At 38.0% G+C, this 18,467-nt stretch overlaps 1 protein-coding gene across 4 annotated transcripts; it reads right to left on the bottom strand.

Moving 5' to 3' along the window:
• Positions 1 to 3,685: 3,685 nt before the first annotated feature.
• On the bottom strand, positions 3,686 to 17,412 carry LOC128222433 (uncharacterized). Of its 4 annotated transcripts, none has more exons than XR_008259138.1 (6): positions 15,931 to 16,058; positions 8,583 to 8,745; positions 7,444 to 8,390; positions 7,065 to 7,221; positions 6,707 to 6,858; positions 3,686 to 5,059 (listed from the first exon to the last, which is right to left on the bottom strand). XR_008259138.1 is itself a non-coding variant. In XM_052931423.1 (5 exons), exons 1-5 carry the CDS (start codon positions 17,359 to 17,361, stop codon positions 6,837 to 6,839), a joined length of 1,311 nt encoding a protein of 436 aa, XP_052787383.1. In that variant the 5' UTR covers positions 17,362 to 17,412; the 3' UTR covers positions 5,504 to 6,836. The 4 variants fall into 4 exon arrangements, 2 of the variants coding, with proteins under 2 accessions (XP_052787383.1, XP_052787382.1); XR_008259139.1 differs by having other exon boundaries at positions 6,751 to 6,858; XM_052931423.1 differs by lacking the exons at positions 3,686 to 5,059; positions 15,931 to 16,058 and adding an exon at positions 17,340 to 17,412 and having other exon boundaries at positions 5,504 to 6,858.
• Between the last annotated feature and the right edge of the window lie 1,055 nt (positions 17,413 to 18,467).

Genomic DNA, 18,467 nt, shown 5'->3' with positions numbered 1-18,467 from the left:
ATTAATGTAACTGGGTAGGATTGATGAACCGGTGTAGGATTAATGTAACTGGGTAGGATTCATGTACCTGGGTAAGATTGATGTAACTGGGTAGGAATGAGGTAACTGCGTAGGTTTGATGTACCTGGGTAAAATTGATATACCTGGGTAGGATTGGTGTTTCTGGGTAGGATTGATATATCTGGGAAGGATTGTTGTAACTGGGTAAGAGTGATATACCTGGGTATGATTGATGTACCTGGGTAGGATTGATGTACCTGGATAGGATTGTTGTAACTGGGTAGGATTGATATACCTGGGTAGGATTGATATACCTGGGAAGGATTGTTGTAACTGTGCAGGATTGATATACCTGGGTAAGTTTGACGTACCTTGGTAGGATAAATGTAACTTGGTAGAATTAAGGTACCTGGGTAGGATTGATGTACCTGGGTAAGATTGATATTCCTGGGTAGGATTGATGAACCTGGGTAGGATTATTGTATCTGGGTAGGTTTGATGTACCTGGGTAGGATTGATGTAACTGGTTAGGATTGATGTACCTGGGTAGGATTGGTGTTTCTGGGTAGGATTGATGTAACTTGGTAGGATTCATGTACCTGGGTAGGATTGGTGTTTCTGGGTAGGATTGATGTACATGGGTAGGATTTATGTACCTGGGTAGGATTGATATACCTGGGTAGGATTGATATGCCTGGTTAGTTTTGATATACCTGGGTAAGATTGACGTACCTGGGTAGGATTGTTGTAACTGGGTAGGATTGATATACCTGGGTAGGATTGATATACCTGGGAAGGATTGTTGTAACTGTGCAGGATTGATATACCTGGGTAGGATTGATGTACCTGGATAGGATGAATGTACCTGGGTTGGATTGTAGTAACTGGGAAGGATTGATATACCTGGGTAGGATTGATATACCTGGGTAGGATTGATATACCTGGGTAGGTTTGATTTACCTGGGTAGGATTGATATACCTGGGTAGGATTGATATACCTTGGTAGGATTGATGTAACTGGGTAGGTTTGATGTACCTGGGTAGGATTGATGTAACTGGGTAGGTTTGATGTACCTGGGTAGGATTAATATAACTGGGTAGGATTGATATACCTGGGTAGAATTGATATAACTGGGTAGGATTGATGTATCTGGGTAGGATTGATTTACCTGGGTAGGTTTAATGTACCTGGGTAGGATTGATATACCTGGGTAGGATTGATATACCTGGGTAGGATTGATGTACCTGGGTAGGATTGGTGTATCTGGATAGGATTGATTTACCTTGGTAGGATTAATGTACCTGGGTAGGATTGATATACCTGGGTAGGATTGATATACCTGGGTATAATTGTTGTAACTGGGTAGGATTGATGTACCTGGGAGGGTTTGATGTACCTGGGTAGGATTGATGTACCTGGGTAGGATTGTTGTAACTGGGTAGGATTGATATACCTGGGTAGAATTCATGTTCCTGGGTAGGATTAATATACCTGGGTAGGATTGATATACCTGGGTAGGATTGATGTACCTGGGTATGATTGATAAACCTGGGTAGGATTGTTGTAACTGCGTAAGAGTGATATTCCTGGGTAGGTTTGATATGACTGGGTAGGATTGATATACCTGGGTAGGATTGATGTACCTATGTAGGATTAATATACCTGGGTAGGACTGATATACCTGGGTAGGATTGATGTACCTGTGTAGGATTGTTGTAACTGGGAAGGATTGATATACTTGGGTTGGATTGATATACCTGGGTAGGTTTGATATACCTGGGTAGGTTTGATGTACCTGGGTAGGATTGGTGTATCTGGGTAGGATTAATTTACCTTGGTAGGATTGATGTACCTGGGTAGGATTGTTGTAACTGGGTAGGATTGATATACCTGGGTAGGATTGTTGTAACTGCGTAAGAATGATATTCCTGGGTATGTTTGATATGCCTGGGTAGGATTGATATACCTGGGTGGGTTTGATATACCTTGGTAGGATTGATGTACCTGGGTAGGATTGTTGTAACTAGGTAGGATTGATATACCTTGGTAGGATTGATATACCTGGGTAGGATTGTTGTAACTGCGTAAGAGTGATATTCCTGGGTAGGTTTGATATGCCTGGGTTGGATTGATATACCTGGGTAGGTTTGATATACCTTGGTAGGATTGATGTACCTGGGTAGGATTGATGTACCTGGGTAGGAATTGTTGTAACTGCGTAAGAATGATATTCCTGGGTAGGATTGATATGCCTGGGTAGGATTGATATACCTGGGTTGGATTGATATACCTGGGTAGGTTTGATATACCTGGGTAGGTTTGATGTACCTGGGTAGGATTGGTGTATCTGGGTAGGATTAATTTACCTTGGTAGGATTGATGTACCTGGGTAGGATTGTTGTAACTGGGTAGGATTGATATACCTGGGTAGGATTGATGTAACTGGGAAGGATTGATATACCTGGGTAGGATAGATGTACCTGGGTAGGATTGTTGTAACTGGGTAGGATTGATATACCTGGGTAGGATTGTTGTAACTGGGTAAGATTGATATACCTGGGTAGGTTTGATATACCTGGGTAGGATTGATGTACCTGGGTAGGATTGATGTACCTGGGTAGGATTGTTGTTACTGGATAGGTTTGACATACCTGGGTAGGATTAATGTAACTTGGTAGGATTGATATACCTGGGTAGGATTGTTGTAACTGGGTAAGATTGATATACCTGGGTAGGATTGATATACCTGGGTAGGATTGATGTACCTGGGTAAAATTGATATACCTGGGTAGGATTGATGTACCTGGGTAGGATGTTTGTTACTGGGTAGGTTTGATGTACCTGGGTAGGATTGAGGTAACTGGGTAGGATTGATGTAACTGCATAGGTTTGATGTACCTGGGTAGAATTGATATACCTGGGTAGGATTGATGTACCTGGGTAGGATGTTTGTAACTGGTTAGGTTTGATGTACCTGGGTAGGATTGAGGTAACTGGGTAGGATTGATGTAACTGCATAGGTTTGATGTACCTGGGTAGAATTGATATACCTGGGTAGGATTAGTGTTTCTGTGTAGGATTAATGTACCTGGGTAGGATTGATATACCTGGTTAGGTTTGATATACCTGGGTAAGATTGACGTACCTGGGTAGGATTGTTGTATCTGGGTAGGATTGATATACCTGGGTAGGATTGTTGTAACTGTGTAGGATTGATATACCTGGGTAGGATTGTTGTAACTGTGTAGAATTGATATACCTGTGTAGGATTGATGTACCTGTATAGGATTGGTGTATCGGATAGGATTGATGTACCTGGGTAGGATTAATGTACCTGGGTTGGATTGTTGTAACTGGGAAGGATTGATATACCTGGGTAGGATTGATGAACCTGGGTAGGATTGTTGTAACTGTGTAGGATTGATGTACCTGGGAGGGTTTGATGAACCTGGGTAGGATTGATATACCTGGGTAGAATTGATATAACTGGGTAGGGTAGGTTTGATTGACCTGGGTAGGATTGATGTATCTGGGTAGGATTGATGTAACTTGGTAGGGATGGCGTTTATCGAGCTTTACTTCGATTTTTAAGCTAGTTCAAATATTTAATGTTATATAATTGAATAGATCAAAGGTAGATAGGGCAGAGGCTAACTGTAGTTTCCAATGGTTTTATTGCACACATACACACATGTATTTTAATACACATAATACATTTGAAATGGTAATACTTTTATATGAACACATGCGATTTGGCACTTGGGGTATAAATACAATTCTAGATCATAAAAGATCGTCAAACATCATGTGTTTTAAAATAATAGGAAGACAGCAGCAAACAAGTTAAGGTAGAAACATTATATTATATCAATCCCATAATTATAGTCATGAAACACCCAAGTAATGTATATAAACACAAACCAATTCATAATACACGCAAATGTATAAACAACATATATTCATAATACACCCAAATAAGTCAACAACATTCATTCATAATAAACACAAATATATCATCAACATACATAATTATTTATACTAACAATAGAAAGTAATGACATAACTTGACCGTTATTTTGATTTCAATGACAATATCAATAAACAATTAAATGAAATACACGTATTGCAATGTTTGGCACAAAATAATACAGACGCATTTTTATATGAATATGGAAATGAACCATTTTTTTTATATAAATGATGTTATGATCGGAATTTGTTGGCAATTTATTTTTAAAATTTGAAGGTATAAACGTACACATTGTTGGCACTGGTAAACGTAAATATTTCTTGCACTGGGAAACGTACATATTGTTGGCACTGGTAAACGTAAATATTTCTTGCACTGGGAAACGTACATATTGTTGGCACTTGGAAACGTAAATAATTCTTGCACTGGCAACGTAAATATTGTTTGCACTAGGAAACGTAAATAATTCTTGCATTGGCAACATACATATTGTTGGCACTTGGAAACGTAAACAATTCTTGCACTGGCAACGTACATATTGTTGGCACTTGGAAACGTAAACAATTCTTGCACTGGCAACGTACATATTGTTGGCACTTGGAAACGTAAACAATTCTTGCACTGGCAACATACATATTGTTGGCACTGGGAAACGTACATATTGTTGGCACTAGGAAACATAAATAATTCTTGCACTGGCAACGTACATATTGTTGGCACTTGAAAACGTAAACAATTCTTGCACTGGCAACGTACATATTGTTGGCACTTGGAAATGTAAACAATTCTTGCACTGGCAACATATATATTGTTGGCACTGGGAAACGTACATATTGTTGGCACTAGGAAAAATAAATAATTCTTGCACTGGCAACGTACATATTGTTGGCACTTGAAAACGTAAACAATTCTTGCACTGGCAACGTACATATTGTTGGCACTGGGAAACGTACATATTGTTGGCACTAGGAAACATAAATAATTCTTGCACTGGCAACGTACATATTGTTGGCACTTGGAAACGTAAACAATTCTTGCACTGGCAACGTACACATGGTTGGCACTGGGAAACGTAAATTATGCTGGCACTGGGAAAAGTACAAAGTTTACGAACAGGGAAACGTATATAGTGTTGGCTCTGGCAAAGAAACATAATTCTGACACTGGGAAACGTACATAATATTGGTACTGAGAAACGTACGTTATATTGACACTGTGAAATGTACATAATATTGGTACTGGGTAACGTACGTAATATTGACCCTGTGAAATGTACATACTATTGGTACTGGGAAACGTACGTAATATTGACCCTGTGAAATGTACATACTATTGGTACTGGAAAATGTACGTAATATTGGCACTGTGAAATGTACATACTATTGGTACTGGGAAATGTAGGTTATGTTGACACTGTGAAATGTACATTCTATTGTTACTGGGAAATATTCATTATATTGAGCCTGTGAAATGTACATACTATTGGTACTGGGAAACGTACGTACTATTGACCCTGTGAAATGTACATACTATCGGTACTGGGAAACGTACGTAATATTGACACTGTGAAATGTACATAATATTGGTACTGGAAAACGTACGTTATATTGACACTGTGAAATGTACATACTATTGGTACTGGGAAACGTACATTATATTGACACTGTGAAATGTACAAACAATTGGTACTGGGAAACGTACGTAATATTGACACTGTGAAATGTACATAATTTTGGTACTGGGAAACGTATGTAATATTGACACTGTGAAATGTACATACTATTGGTACTGGGAAATGTACATAATACTGACACTGTGAAATGTACATAGAATTGGTACTGGAAAACGTACGTAATACTGACACTGTGAAATGTACATACTATTGGTACTGGAAAACGTACATAATCATGACACTGCGAAATGTACATACTATTGGTACTGGGAACCGTACGTAATATTGACCTTGTGAAATATACAAACTATTGGTACTGGAAAACGTACATAATCATGACACTGGGAAACGAACATAATATTGGTACTGACAAACTGAATATGATTACCGATTAACCGAATGTAAATGCTTAAACAAAATCAAATATATATATTCAATAACATTAGGTAGATTAAGATGAACTACCAGTCCGTGTCTGGTTGTGATCATTCATAAAATGTCCGAAATAGCCAAAATTAACATTTTAAGTTACCGATTTGAAATTATAGTGAATTGCTTTCTTTTAAAATTCCTTGATGTAATGATAATAAATTATTACAAGTGAAAAGAGTCGTCAACAATATTTTGTCAGAAAGCAGCCTGTATTGACAACAATACTATGATCCTCTCTACCCGATATTTTATCAGGCTACGAACTCCCGTAATTCTACATATAAATACATGGTATGACACCAAAAACAGTTCCTTATTTTCACACAGATAATTGAACTTTCTTGAGCTGTATATAATGCCTCTACTGGCTACGCCGCCATGTTAGCAATGATTGACTAGTATAACCCCTTGAATAAATACTAGATATATAACTCAGCTAGGTCCGTGTATATACCGTCTTTTCGTTTTTAGTTTTTTACAATTGAAAGAATAAAACGAAAAAGGAACACACAAATCCTTTTTCGTTTTTCTAATGATTAAATAGAAAACCAAAATTGATAGACCGTATATACACGGACCCAACTAGCACATATAAATAAACACACAAAATAAAAATGTAAATTGAGAATACGTGGCTGCATTCCATGAATAGCAACTTCCGGTTGCAAACCTCACACAGTACTCGTTTGTGCCGGATGTGACTCAGGATATCTACATCCGGCGGCTCCGGCTAGGTTCATGCTTACGCCCGCATCCTCCTTCTAAAAATACTGCGTCTCCATACTGCAAAAGTATTTGACAATGTCATGGGAACTCTGTATAAGTGCTGTTTTCAATGAAGCGAGGTTTTCAATATGTTTATAGTTTAAGCCGACGCCTGTCACCTACGATTAACTTCTGTTAATATCACTCAGTAATTGATTTTACTAAATTTAACTTAATCAAATAATTGTAAATCAGTAAATTGTCGAGGGAGAAGCATGTCATACCTTGATCGCAAGCTCCCTGATGATGGCACAAGAGTTGATGTCATTTCCGGTAATGTGTAAGGCGACGGATGCACTCCGTCCGTAATGTCTTGTACCGTAAACCGGCTGCCGTTGCTGCAAAAGTAGTTAAACACACTTCCGGAACTGTGGCGAAAACCTGGAAACAATACATATGGTGTCGGTTATGTATCGCGAGTGTGTAACCACAAAAAGAAAACCGGAATATAAATGTTTGTCATGATTTTTTTTGACAAACTCCGTTTTTCATGTACAATTTAGGAACATGTCTTTATGGACTCAGTCCGAAAGTAATTTTGAATTGTACCATAACGAACATCGTGAAACAGCGTGTAGAAAACAAGTGTTAATCACAATTTACCGGCGGAGTTCTGTGTCCTGCGATGATGAGGATACATGATGTACGAGTCTTGCCGGAGATGTCCGGAATACACCGGAGACTCCCTGTTTTCATTCGGCCCATTTTGAATGCATACGCCAGGTTGACGTCTTTCAGCGTGATGCACATCAGTGACACAGTTATTCGCCGTTTGACTGTCGCGCGGTGAATGTGTTCTTTGAGCAATGTATGAGGTCAGCTGATTGCGAGGTCTAGCACTAGATGACACGCGACTATTTTCAGGCTCGGTCTGCTGGAGGCTGGGTGCAGACGGTAGAGGCTTATAAGGTTCCCGGCTCCCAGCGCCTTCCACTAGCGCACGTGCCTGCTGAAGAGCGGAAACGCTAGATGGCGTCACAGATATGTTTGTCACGTGAGCATGTAATGATGACCTGGACACAGGAATGTCATCTGGTGTTGTGTTGTTCCGAGAAGTGGAAGTGTTTGTGGGCCGGAAGATAACCTGGGAAGTTGATGGACCAGACGTGGCGCTGGTTGACGTGCCTTGGATGGGAATGTTAACACAGGTCTCTCCATGCCTGACAGGGACATCCCGATTATTATTACTTGTACCAGTTGAAGGCACAAAGCTAGGCAAATGCTGATGACCCGCAGCCCCACTTCTGCTAGTTTGCTGTCCTGACGTTATGTGTGACGTCATACGTACCTGGGACACGAGTGGTCTATTCACGTTACCATTCCCGTTTACTGCTTCACTGTACGTGGGCAGTCTGAGATTATTGACCAACTCTGTATTGCGCCGGGTCATGTCTATGTTTCTCTGACCCGGGTTTATCTGAGACTGACAGTTTCCCGAGTGCTCGGTAACTATAGGGATCCACGTCCATATCTCGTCGTAGTTTGAGAAGGTCGGGTTGACGCTGCCTTGCTGCGGAGCCGCCAGGCCACTTGTACCAGCACGCATACCACTGAAGTGATAATAAAGGCTTGTTCAAATAATTAAATATAATAAAGTATTTGTATGAAAACTTCAAAAACACTTACAATTCTTTCACTTTTCAAAAGGTCGAAATGATATACTAACTGGAAACAAATCCCCGTGGCGGTCCTTCAAAAGACACCGCTTACTATAATTCATAACTTAATTAAGTGTAACTAACGTGCTTCTCTGTTCTTTTATGTGGCTTCTGATAATGCACACAAGGAGAGCACAGAGCGACAAAAGCAGCACGCCGCCCGCCACCCACAACACGATCAGGACAATGCGCACTCCGCCGTCTTCCGCGCTCTCAGGCGATACCCCGGGTGTAGGGGACGGATGATCTGCAATAGGTACCGTGGTATTTTATTAATTTGTATATATGGGATATTATGATAGGACGCTTTTTTGGTGATCTGTATCACGTCGAGTTCGGCGTGTAAACACGTATCCGTATGGCGATACGGATTTTTCAATACGGCGTGCTGTATTCTCACTGTTCAATATGGAAAAGGAAATTAACAGTATATAATAAATACTATATGATGGTGTAATGAGGTGGTGATACAAGACCACTTATTATTACACCCTCAGATCCTCGACCGGCGTTCCTCTCAACTGCTTAAATTGCATTAGTGTTCAGACCCATGCCTTTGCAAAGTATACCGCCGGAGCGATTGACATTTAATCATTTAGAAGAGCTCTGAAAACCATTTTGCATTAAGCAGACAGCGAAATAGAAAATATTCTGTTTAGTAACATAAACAACCACTAAATTTCCATATAATCATCAATTGGTTTTATTTAGCGAGTTATACGCGGCATTTTGCACTGAACACTACGAAAGTTAGCATTTATGTTTGGTCTTCTAAACGATTTTAGTTGGCAGGACCAAATATAAACTCTTTTTTATACTTAGTGCATTGTATACACATGCAATAAATCATGTTTATTATACACCCATCATAAATCCACACGCAATACATATCGCAAAATACGGTAGTCAGTCCGTATTCCACCACTCCAGTGCAATATGGCCGCATTCCACTCTTGTCCTTGTTTTCCCACGTCATAACACACATAATACCGTTGCGCGATGTTAAAATGACGTCATGAAACAAAATAGTGCGTCGTTAAAATGACATTTATTTTAAAACATGTGGCTTTTAAGTGATCTAACCAGTAATGTATATAACTCTCGTGGATTTTTGCAGATTTTGATATCACTCGGCTTGCGCCTCGTGAAATCCGAGTCTGCAAAAATCCACTCGAGTCGAATAAAACCTCTCTGATCAAAACCCAGTATTTAAATATAACCCTATTTTATCGTATCATATGAATTGTGTAATCCAACTTACTTTGGCGGAAAATGAACAATGATTCAAAAATAGTATGTCCAGTAGCCATAGTGTACACTTACATTAAGTTTCTGCGTCTGTCCACTATATGAGCCATACGGTAGATTATTATCTAGAACAAATCACTGAATAATTAACTTTCACGCAATATAATGGCTGGACCTGAAATAGCGTGTTGAGATAACAATCATATCTTGTCAATGTAGAGTTATTGGTCGGCACCCTGTTTGTTTTCCCTTGAGGGAAAGCTGCTTGTTTTCCCTGAAGGGAAAGATTCATATCACATAATTCGACTCAACGTTACAAAGTGTGGCCAAAAACGGATAAATCGTAAAAATGCTACATGACATTGCGCAATCTGCTATACAGTCTTTTGTCTAACATTATAATATTTCAGTGGCAAAAGCCGATCGTTACTGGAGACTGTCAAATTTAAATCGATTTACTGCTGTATTGATCATTTGGAATGGAAGTTAATGCTAAAACGTACAAATTAACCATAAAAGACTATTGAATTAGAATTCTAGAAATAAATGTTGGCGGGATGAACAGCTGTTTACCCCCCCCCCCCCCCCCCCCCCCACACACACACACACACATGTCCCACATCTGTTCCACCAAATACAAGCAACTTGGTTCGCCTCATTGAACACATCTCGCACAGATCAGGTCGGTATTGTTAAGTGACTGTTTGTTCTCACTTGCTCCCTTGTTCACGCTGTGACTGAATTTCTTTGTGTCGAAAAAGGAACTTGAACCATGTAACTCAAAGATGAAGAAAACCGCCTAAACATTAACTTTGAAGTGTCTGATATACAAGTGTTACAGTAGCTGAAAACCGAACTACATTTGTACTAAAAACTAAAATTGCGCTATTATTTTTGTTGATAATTACATGCACTCCATTTTTAACTCGATACTTAATTGTATATGTACGCCATTCTTTTTATGTAGATACTTAATTGTACATGCAACCATTCTTTTTATGTAGATACTTAATTGTACATGCACGCCATTCGTTTTATGTAGATACTTAATTGTACATGCAACCAGTCTTTTTATGTAGATACTTAATTGTACATGCACGCCATTCGTTTTATGTAGATACTTAATTATAAGTGTAATCAATCCTTTTTATGTAGCTACTTAATTGTACATGCACGCCATTCTTTTTATGTAGAAACTTTATTGTACATGCAAGCAATTCTTTTTATGTATATACTTAATTGAACGCCATTCTTTTTATGTAGATACTTGTACATGCGCGCCATTTTTTATATATATACTTAATTGAACATGCACGCCATTCTTTTTATGTAGATACTTGTACATGCGCGCGATTCTTTTTATGTAGATACTTAATTGAACATGCACGCCATTCTTTTTATGTAGATACTTGTACATGCGCGCCATTTTTTTATGTAGCTACTTAATTGAACATGCACGCCATTTTTTTATGTAGCTACTTAATTGTACATGCACGCCATTATTTTTATGTAGAAACTTAATTATACGTGCAAGCACTTCTTTGTATGTATATACTTAATTGAACATGCACGCCATTCTTTTTATGTAGATACTTGTACATGCGCGCCATTTTTTTATGTAGCTACTTAATTGAACATGCACGCCATTTTTTATGTAGCTACTTAATTGTACATGCACGTCATTATTTTTATGTAGAAACTTAATTATACGTGCAAGCACTTCTTTTTATGTATATACTTAATTGAACATGCACACCATTCTTTTTATGTAGATACTTGTACATGCGCGGCATTCTTTTTATGTAGATACTTGTACATGCATGCCATTCTTTTTATGTAGATACTTGTACATGCGCGCGATTCTTTTTATGTAGATACTTAATTGAACATGCACGCCATTCTTTTTATGTAGATACTTGTACATGCGCGCCATTCTTTTTATGTTGATACTTGTACATGCGCGCCATTACTTTTTTGTAGATACTTGTACATGCGCGCGATTCTTTTTATGTAGATACTTGTACATGCGCGCCATTCTTTTTATGTATATACTTGTACATGCGCGCGATTCTTTTTATGTAGATACTTAATTGAACATGCACGCCATTCTTTTTATGTAGATACTTGTACATGCGCGCCATTCTTTTTATGTAGATACTCAATTGAACATGCACGCCATTCTTTTTATGTAGATACTTGTACATGCGCGCCATTCTTTTTATGTAGATACTTGTACATGCGCGCCATTCTTTTTATGTAGATACTTGTACATGCACGCCATTTTTTATGTAGATACTTGTACATGCGCGCGATTCTTTTTATGTAGATACTTGTACATGCACGCCATTCTTTTTATGTAGATACTTGTACATGCATGCCATTCTTTTTATATAGATACTTGTACATGCGCGCCATTCTTTTTATGTAGATACTTGTACATGCGCGCGATTCTTTTTATGTAGATACTTGTACATGCGCGCGATTCTTTTTATGTAGATACTTGTATATGCACGCCATTCTTTTTATGTAGATACTTGTACATGCGCGCGATTCTTTTTATGTAGATACTTGTACATGCGCGCCATTCTTTTTATGTAGATACTTGTACATGCGCGCGATTCTTCTTATGTAGATACTTGTACATGCACGCCATTCTTTTTATGTAGATACTTGTACATGCGCGCGATTCTTTTTATGTATATACTTGTACATGCGCGCCATTCTTTTTTTTGTAGATACTTGTATATGCGCGACCTTTTTTATGTAGATACTTAATTGAACATGCACGCCATTCTTTTTTTGTAGATACTTGTATATGCGCGACCTTTTTTATGTAGATACTTAATTGAACATGCACGCCATTCTTTTTTTGTAGATACTTGTATATGCGCGACCTTTCTTATGTACATACTGAATTGTACATGCATGCCATTCTTTTTATGTAGATACTTGTATATGCACGCCATTCTTTTTTTGTAGATACTTATACATGCGCGACCTTTTTTATGTAGATACTTAATTGAACATGCACGCCATTCTTTTTATGTAGATACTTAATTATACGTGCAAGCAATTCTTTTTATGTAGATACTTAATGGTACATGCGCGCCATTATTTTTATGTAGATACTTGTACATGCGCGCCATTTTTTTTATGTAGATACTTGTACATGCGCGCCATTCTTTTAATGAAGGTACTTAATTGTACATGCAACCAGTCTTTTTATGTAAATACTACATTGTACATGCACGCCATTCTTTTTATGTAGATACTTAATTATACGTGCAAGCAATTCTTTTTATGTAAATACCTAATTGTACATGCGCGCCATTATTTTTATGTAGAAATTTGTACATGCGCGCCATTCTTTTTATGTAGATGCTTAATTGAACATGCGCGCCATTCTTTTTATGTAGATACTTGTACATGCGCGCCATTACTTTTATGTAGATACTTGTACATGCGCGCCATTCTTTTTATGTAGATACTTGTACATGCGCGCCATTCTTTTTATGTAGATACTTGTACATGCGCGCCATTACTTTTATGTAGATACTTGTACATACGCGCCATTACTTTTATGTAGATACTTGTACATGCGCGCCATTTTTTTTTATGTAGATACTTGTACATGCGCGCCATTCTTTTTATGTAGATGCTTAATTGTACATGCGCGCCATTATTTTTATGTAGATACTTGTACATGCGCGCCATTACTTTTATGTAGATACTTGTACATGCTCGCCATTCTTTTTATGTAGATACTTGTACATGCGCGCCATTCTTTTTATGTAGATACTTGTACATGCTCGCCATTCTTTTTATGTAGGTACTTAATTGTGCATGCACGCGATTCGTTTGGAAAATATGTTTTCATCAGTGATATAGTTCAGAGTTATATGTGTATTTAATAGCATTTTTTACAAGTCATCAGTGATACATTTCAAGATTATAACGTATGCATGAAATTTTTATTACATTTTTTTCATATGTCATCAGAAATACATTTCGGTTTTGTAAAGTATTCATTTTTTTATTACAATTGTTCACAAATCATCAGTGATTTCAGATTTGTTCGTTTTCCACTCAACGTTCACTACTCAACCAATTGGGTGGGACAAAAAAAGGCCCTTTGTCCTTTTTGAACAACATTCGGCTTGATTATTCAGAGTTAGAACTATTTCAAATTTCGACAGAAAACTGAAACTCCCTTAATAAGTTATCATTGCACATCGACTGCAGCTGTCCGTTAAAACACCCCGGCAAACAATGTGAACCATCATTACTGTATTGTAATGCATGATTGATACGGATAGTGATGCAAATGTGTTTAAAGTATGCATGATTTGGAAATGACATGTCCAGTAATATATGGAAACAAACGAACAGTGGTGCCTGCATCTGAAAAATGCTCATGATTTGTACACCTCATAATTACGATATCAAGAACATGCTTATCTCAGAAGTGGTGTGAGTACGACGTTACGTTTCTACTTTCAAATCGATGTTGGTAATGTGACTAATACGACCGTGAGATCCACTCTGTTTCCAATATATTAAGAGACAGTTGCGGGTAGCGACACAATACTTTTCATGAAAGCGTTTCTATGGTGACCAATCGATAAAGTACATGTACTATGTGACTGATCACGGAGAACACGATCTTTCTTCTGTTTCTTTGCCCATATACAACAACTGATCCATTCGATGGTTGTAACTAATCACCGTTTTAAAGGTACGGAAAGATGGAACGGCATTGCGAACAGTTGTAAGAACAACGGTATACACGATTTGGAACCAGGCAAAATATGAGCTGGGTAATCTTCCATAAGCAGCTATTTGAATATGCCATAGGTGTGATTGCTAACAGAATACATCTGTACAACTGAACTCACAACAAAAATTCAATCTTATTATCAATGGGACCTAGTCTAGTGAACAACTTGCCGGGCAGATGGTTAGTCTAAATATTTAGATGTCAAGTTTTAAAGCCTGATCCGGGCGTCATCACCACAATTTGTTAGGAGCTGTTAAATTCATAAAGCAAACAATCACACAAAAAACTTGGTGTTACTCATACCTGACTACACAACGAATTCCAACTGCTCGTTACAAAAAAATCTCGTTTTCATAAAATGCTGTGACCGTATTGACAATGTTTGGCTGTTTTGCATTAGGTTTGATATCATCACAGAAAATGTTCTTTGACATACAAATAGGATGATCGTACATCTTATCATGTAGAACTATACTCCTGACATTTCCGGAATACATGTAGAACTATACTCCTGACATTTCCGGAATACATGTAGAACTATCCTCCTGACATTTCCGGAATACATGTAGAACTATACTCCTGACATTTCCGGAATACATGTAGAACTATACTCCTGACATTTCCGGAATACATGTAGAACTATACTCCTGACATTTCCGGAATACATGTAGAACTCTTCCCTTACCGATTTCAGGAATACATGTATAACCATGCGTTTACCATTCATAGAATACATAAAAAAGAATATTCCTGACATTTCTGGAATACATGTTGAACCAATTTCCTGACATTTCCGGAATACATGTTAAACCATACGTATCCCATGTTGAGAATACATGTAAAACCATATTTCTGACATTTCCGGAATATATGTACAACCATGCGCCTGGGCATTTTCATAGTCCTTTTGAAAATTTGACTACGAGCTACCACTTGGAATAAATGCTTAATATCATGTATCGCTGCTCATAAGATGGATGACTCGGCGCTTGACAGAAAATATAGCCTGCAGACTGTTGGAAAACAACCCAGTGCGAGGGGTGTCGGATATTGCCATGATGATTTTTTCATGTTTAATTGCCGTTGTTCAGTCTCTATGAGAATAACGACGACAGAAACAGTTTAACGGAGCGCTTTTATGATATATCCCTGAGCGAAATAATAACACTGAAATGATTTATCATAAATCACACGCGCATTGACGTGCTCATTGTTACAGAATGTCATTCGTTTCTGTACTCAAACGTTTATATTCAGCATTTATTCAAAATACTTGAAGAATAATAAATGATAAAAGTGATACCTTAAACACGTTCACAGTAATGTCAGCTTCGATTTGTGTATGTTTTACATAGAATTAAACCTTTAACGTGTTGTTGCAATCAAATTACAAGAAAAGGTTCTTACCAAGTTGCCCAGTCGTTGTCATGACTTCAGCAGAAATAACCAAAAATTGTCAAGTTCCTTTAGAATCCCATTGTTTCTTATATTCTCTTAAACAAATGTCACTTGCAGTGTTGATGTGCACACATGTACCCTGTAAAACTCTCGATGTAGGCGTGTAATCCCCTACTCCGCACATGTAGTGTACAACATCCGGGTCCACATCCTCGCACAGCTCCCTTGTGTTTTGTTTGCTCACTGTCTTACAGCTCGGACTTCCATAACTGGCATGAGCGCACAAAGAGGCTTGACTTTACTTTGATATTGGAAACAGGCGACGGATGAAGTAGCGCTATTGCAAGTTCAGCTGTAGCAATCTGTGTCGTATTCGGAGTGAGCCGGGTACGTGCATAAATATGTTGGAATATAATTATGCTTCAAATACTGGACACTACCAGCGTTAACTTATTGGAATCAGACAAAATTGGCGTGATTACAACTTCTTATTAGCCGTAGTGGGGTACTTTCCATTAAAGCAAGAATACATGTAGAACCATATTATTGACAATTCAGGAATGAAATGTAGAACAATATTACTGACATTTCATGAAAACACGTGCATGTAGAACCGTATTCCTGACATTTCCAGAAAACATGTAGAAACATACGCCTGACATTTCAAGAATACATGCAAATCCATATTTTCTGACATTTCCGGAATACATGTATAACTATTTTCCTGACATTTCCAGTATACATGTATAACTATTTTCCTGACATTTCAAGAATACACGTAGAACCTTATTCCTGACATTTCCAACTTGAAATACACGAAGAATCATACGTATGCCATTTAAGAATACATGTAAACAGTATTTCTGATATTTCCGGAATATATATACAACCATGCGCCTGGCATTTTCATAGTCCTTTTGAAAATTTGAGAACGAGCTACCACTTGGAATAAATGCTTAATATCATATATCGGTGCTCATAAGATGGATGACTCGGCGCTTGACAGAAAATATAGCCTGCAGACTGTTGGAAAACAACCCAGTGCGAGGGGTGTCGGATATTGCCATGATGATTTTTTCATGTTTAATTGCCGTAGTTCAGCCTCTATGAGAATAACGACGACATAAACAGTTTAACGGAGCGCTTTTATGATATATCCCTGAGCGAATTAATAACACTGAAATAATTTATCATAAATCACACGCGCATTGACGCGCTCATTGTTACAGAATGTCAATCGTTTCTGTTACTCAAACGTTTATATTCAGCATTTATTCAAAATACTTGAAGAATAATAAATGATAAAAGTGATACCTTAAACACGTTCACAGTAATGTCAGCTTCGATTTGTGTATGTTTTACATAGAATTAAACCTTTAACGTGTTGTTGCAATCAAATTACAAGAAAAGGTTCTTACCAAGTTGTCCAGTCGTTGTCATGACTTCAGCAGAAATAACCAAAAATTGTCAAGTTCCTTTAGAATCCCATTGTTTCTTATATTCTCTTAAACAAATGTCACTTGCAGTGTTGATGTGCACACATGTACCCTGTAAAACTCTCGATGTAGGCGTGTAATCCCCTACTCCGCACATGTAGTGTACAACATCCGGGTCCACATCCTCGCACAGCTCCCTTGTGTTTTGTTTGCTCACCGTCTTACAGCTCGGACTTCCATAACTGGCATGAGCGCACAAAGAGGCTTGACTTTACTTTGATATTGGAAACAGGCGACGGATGAAGTAGCGCTATTGCAAGTTCAGCTGTAGCAATCTGTGTCGTATTCGGAGTGAGCCGGGTACGTGCATAAATATGTTGGAATATAATTATGCTTCAAATACTGGACACTACCAGCGTTAACTTATTGGAATCAGACAAAATTGGCGTGATTACAACTTCTTATTAGCCGTAGTGGGGTACTTTCCATTATAGCAAGAATACGTGTAGAACCATATTATTGACAATTCAGGAATGAAATGTAGAACAATATTACTGACATTTCATGAAAACACGTGCATGTAGAACCGTATTCCTGACATTTCATGAAAACACGTGCATGTAGAACCGTATTCCTGACATTTCCAGAAAACATGTAGAAACATACGCCTGACATTTCAAGAATACATGCAAATCCATATTTTCTGACATTTCCGAAATACATGTATAACTATTTTCCTGACATTTCCAGTATACATGTATAACTATTTTCCTGACATTTCAAGAATACACGTAGAACCTTATTCCTGACATTTCCAACTTGAAATACACGAAGAATCATACGTATGCCATTTAAGAATACATGTAAACAATATTTCTGATATTTCCGGAATATATGTAGAACCATGCGCCTGGCCGCCAAAATGATACAATGATTTCCAGAATACATGTAGAACCATATTCCTGACATTTCCGGAATATAATTATGTACAACCTTGCGCCTGGGCATTTTCATAGTCCTTTTGAAAATTTGAGAACGAGCTACCACTTGGAATAAATGCTTAATATCATATATCGGTGCTCATAAGATGGATGACTCGGCGCTTGATAG

Source organism: Mya arenaria, chromosome 16 (genome assembly GCF_026914265.1).
Source record: "Mya arenaria isolate MELC-2E11 chromosome 16, ASM2691426v1".
NCBI classification, from domain to species: domain Eukaryota; kingdom Metazoa; phylum Mollusca; class Bivalvia; order Myida; family Myidae; genus Mya; species Mya arenaria.
The sequence above is the reverse complement of the archived record's forward strand: the minus strand, read 5'-3'. Positions and strand labels throughout refer to the sequence as shown.

Bases quoted from the DNA above. Each gene is read 5' to 3' on its own strand.
- LOC128222433 (XM_052931423.1), bottom strand. From the start codon at position 17,361: ATGACAACGACTGGACAACTTG. The intron at 8,746-17,339 runs GTAAGAACCTTT...TACCTATTGCAG, and splicing joins GACAACGACTGGACAACTTG to ATCATCCGTCCCCTACACCC. The intron at 7,222-7,443 runs GTAAATTGTGAT...TATTGTTTCCAG, and splicing joins CAGGACACAGAACTCCGCCG to GTTTTCGCCACAGTTCCGGA.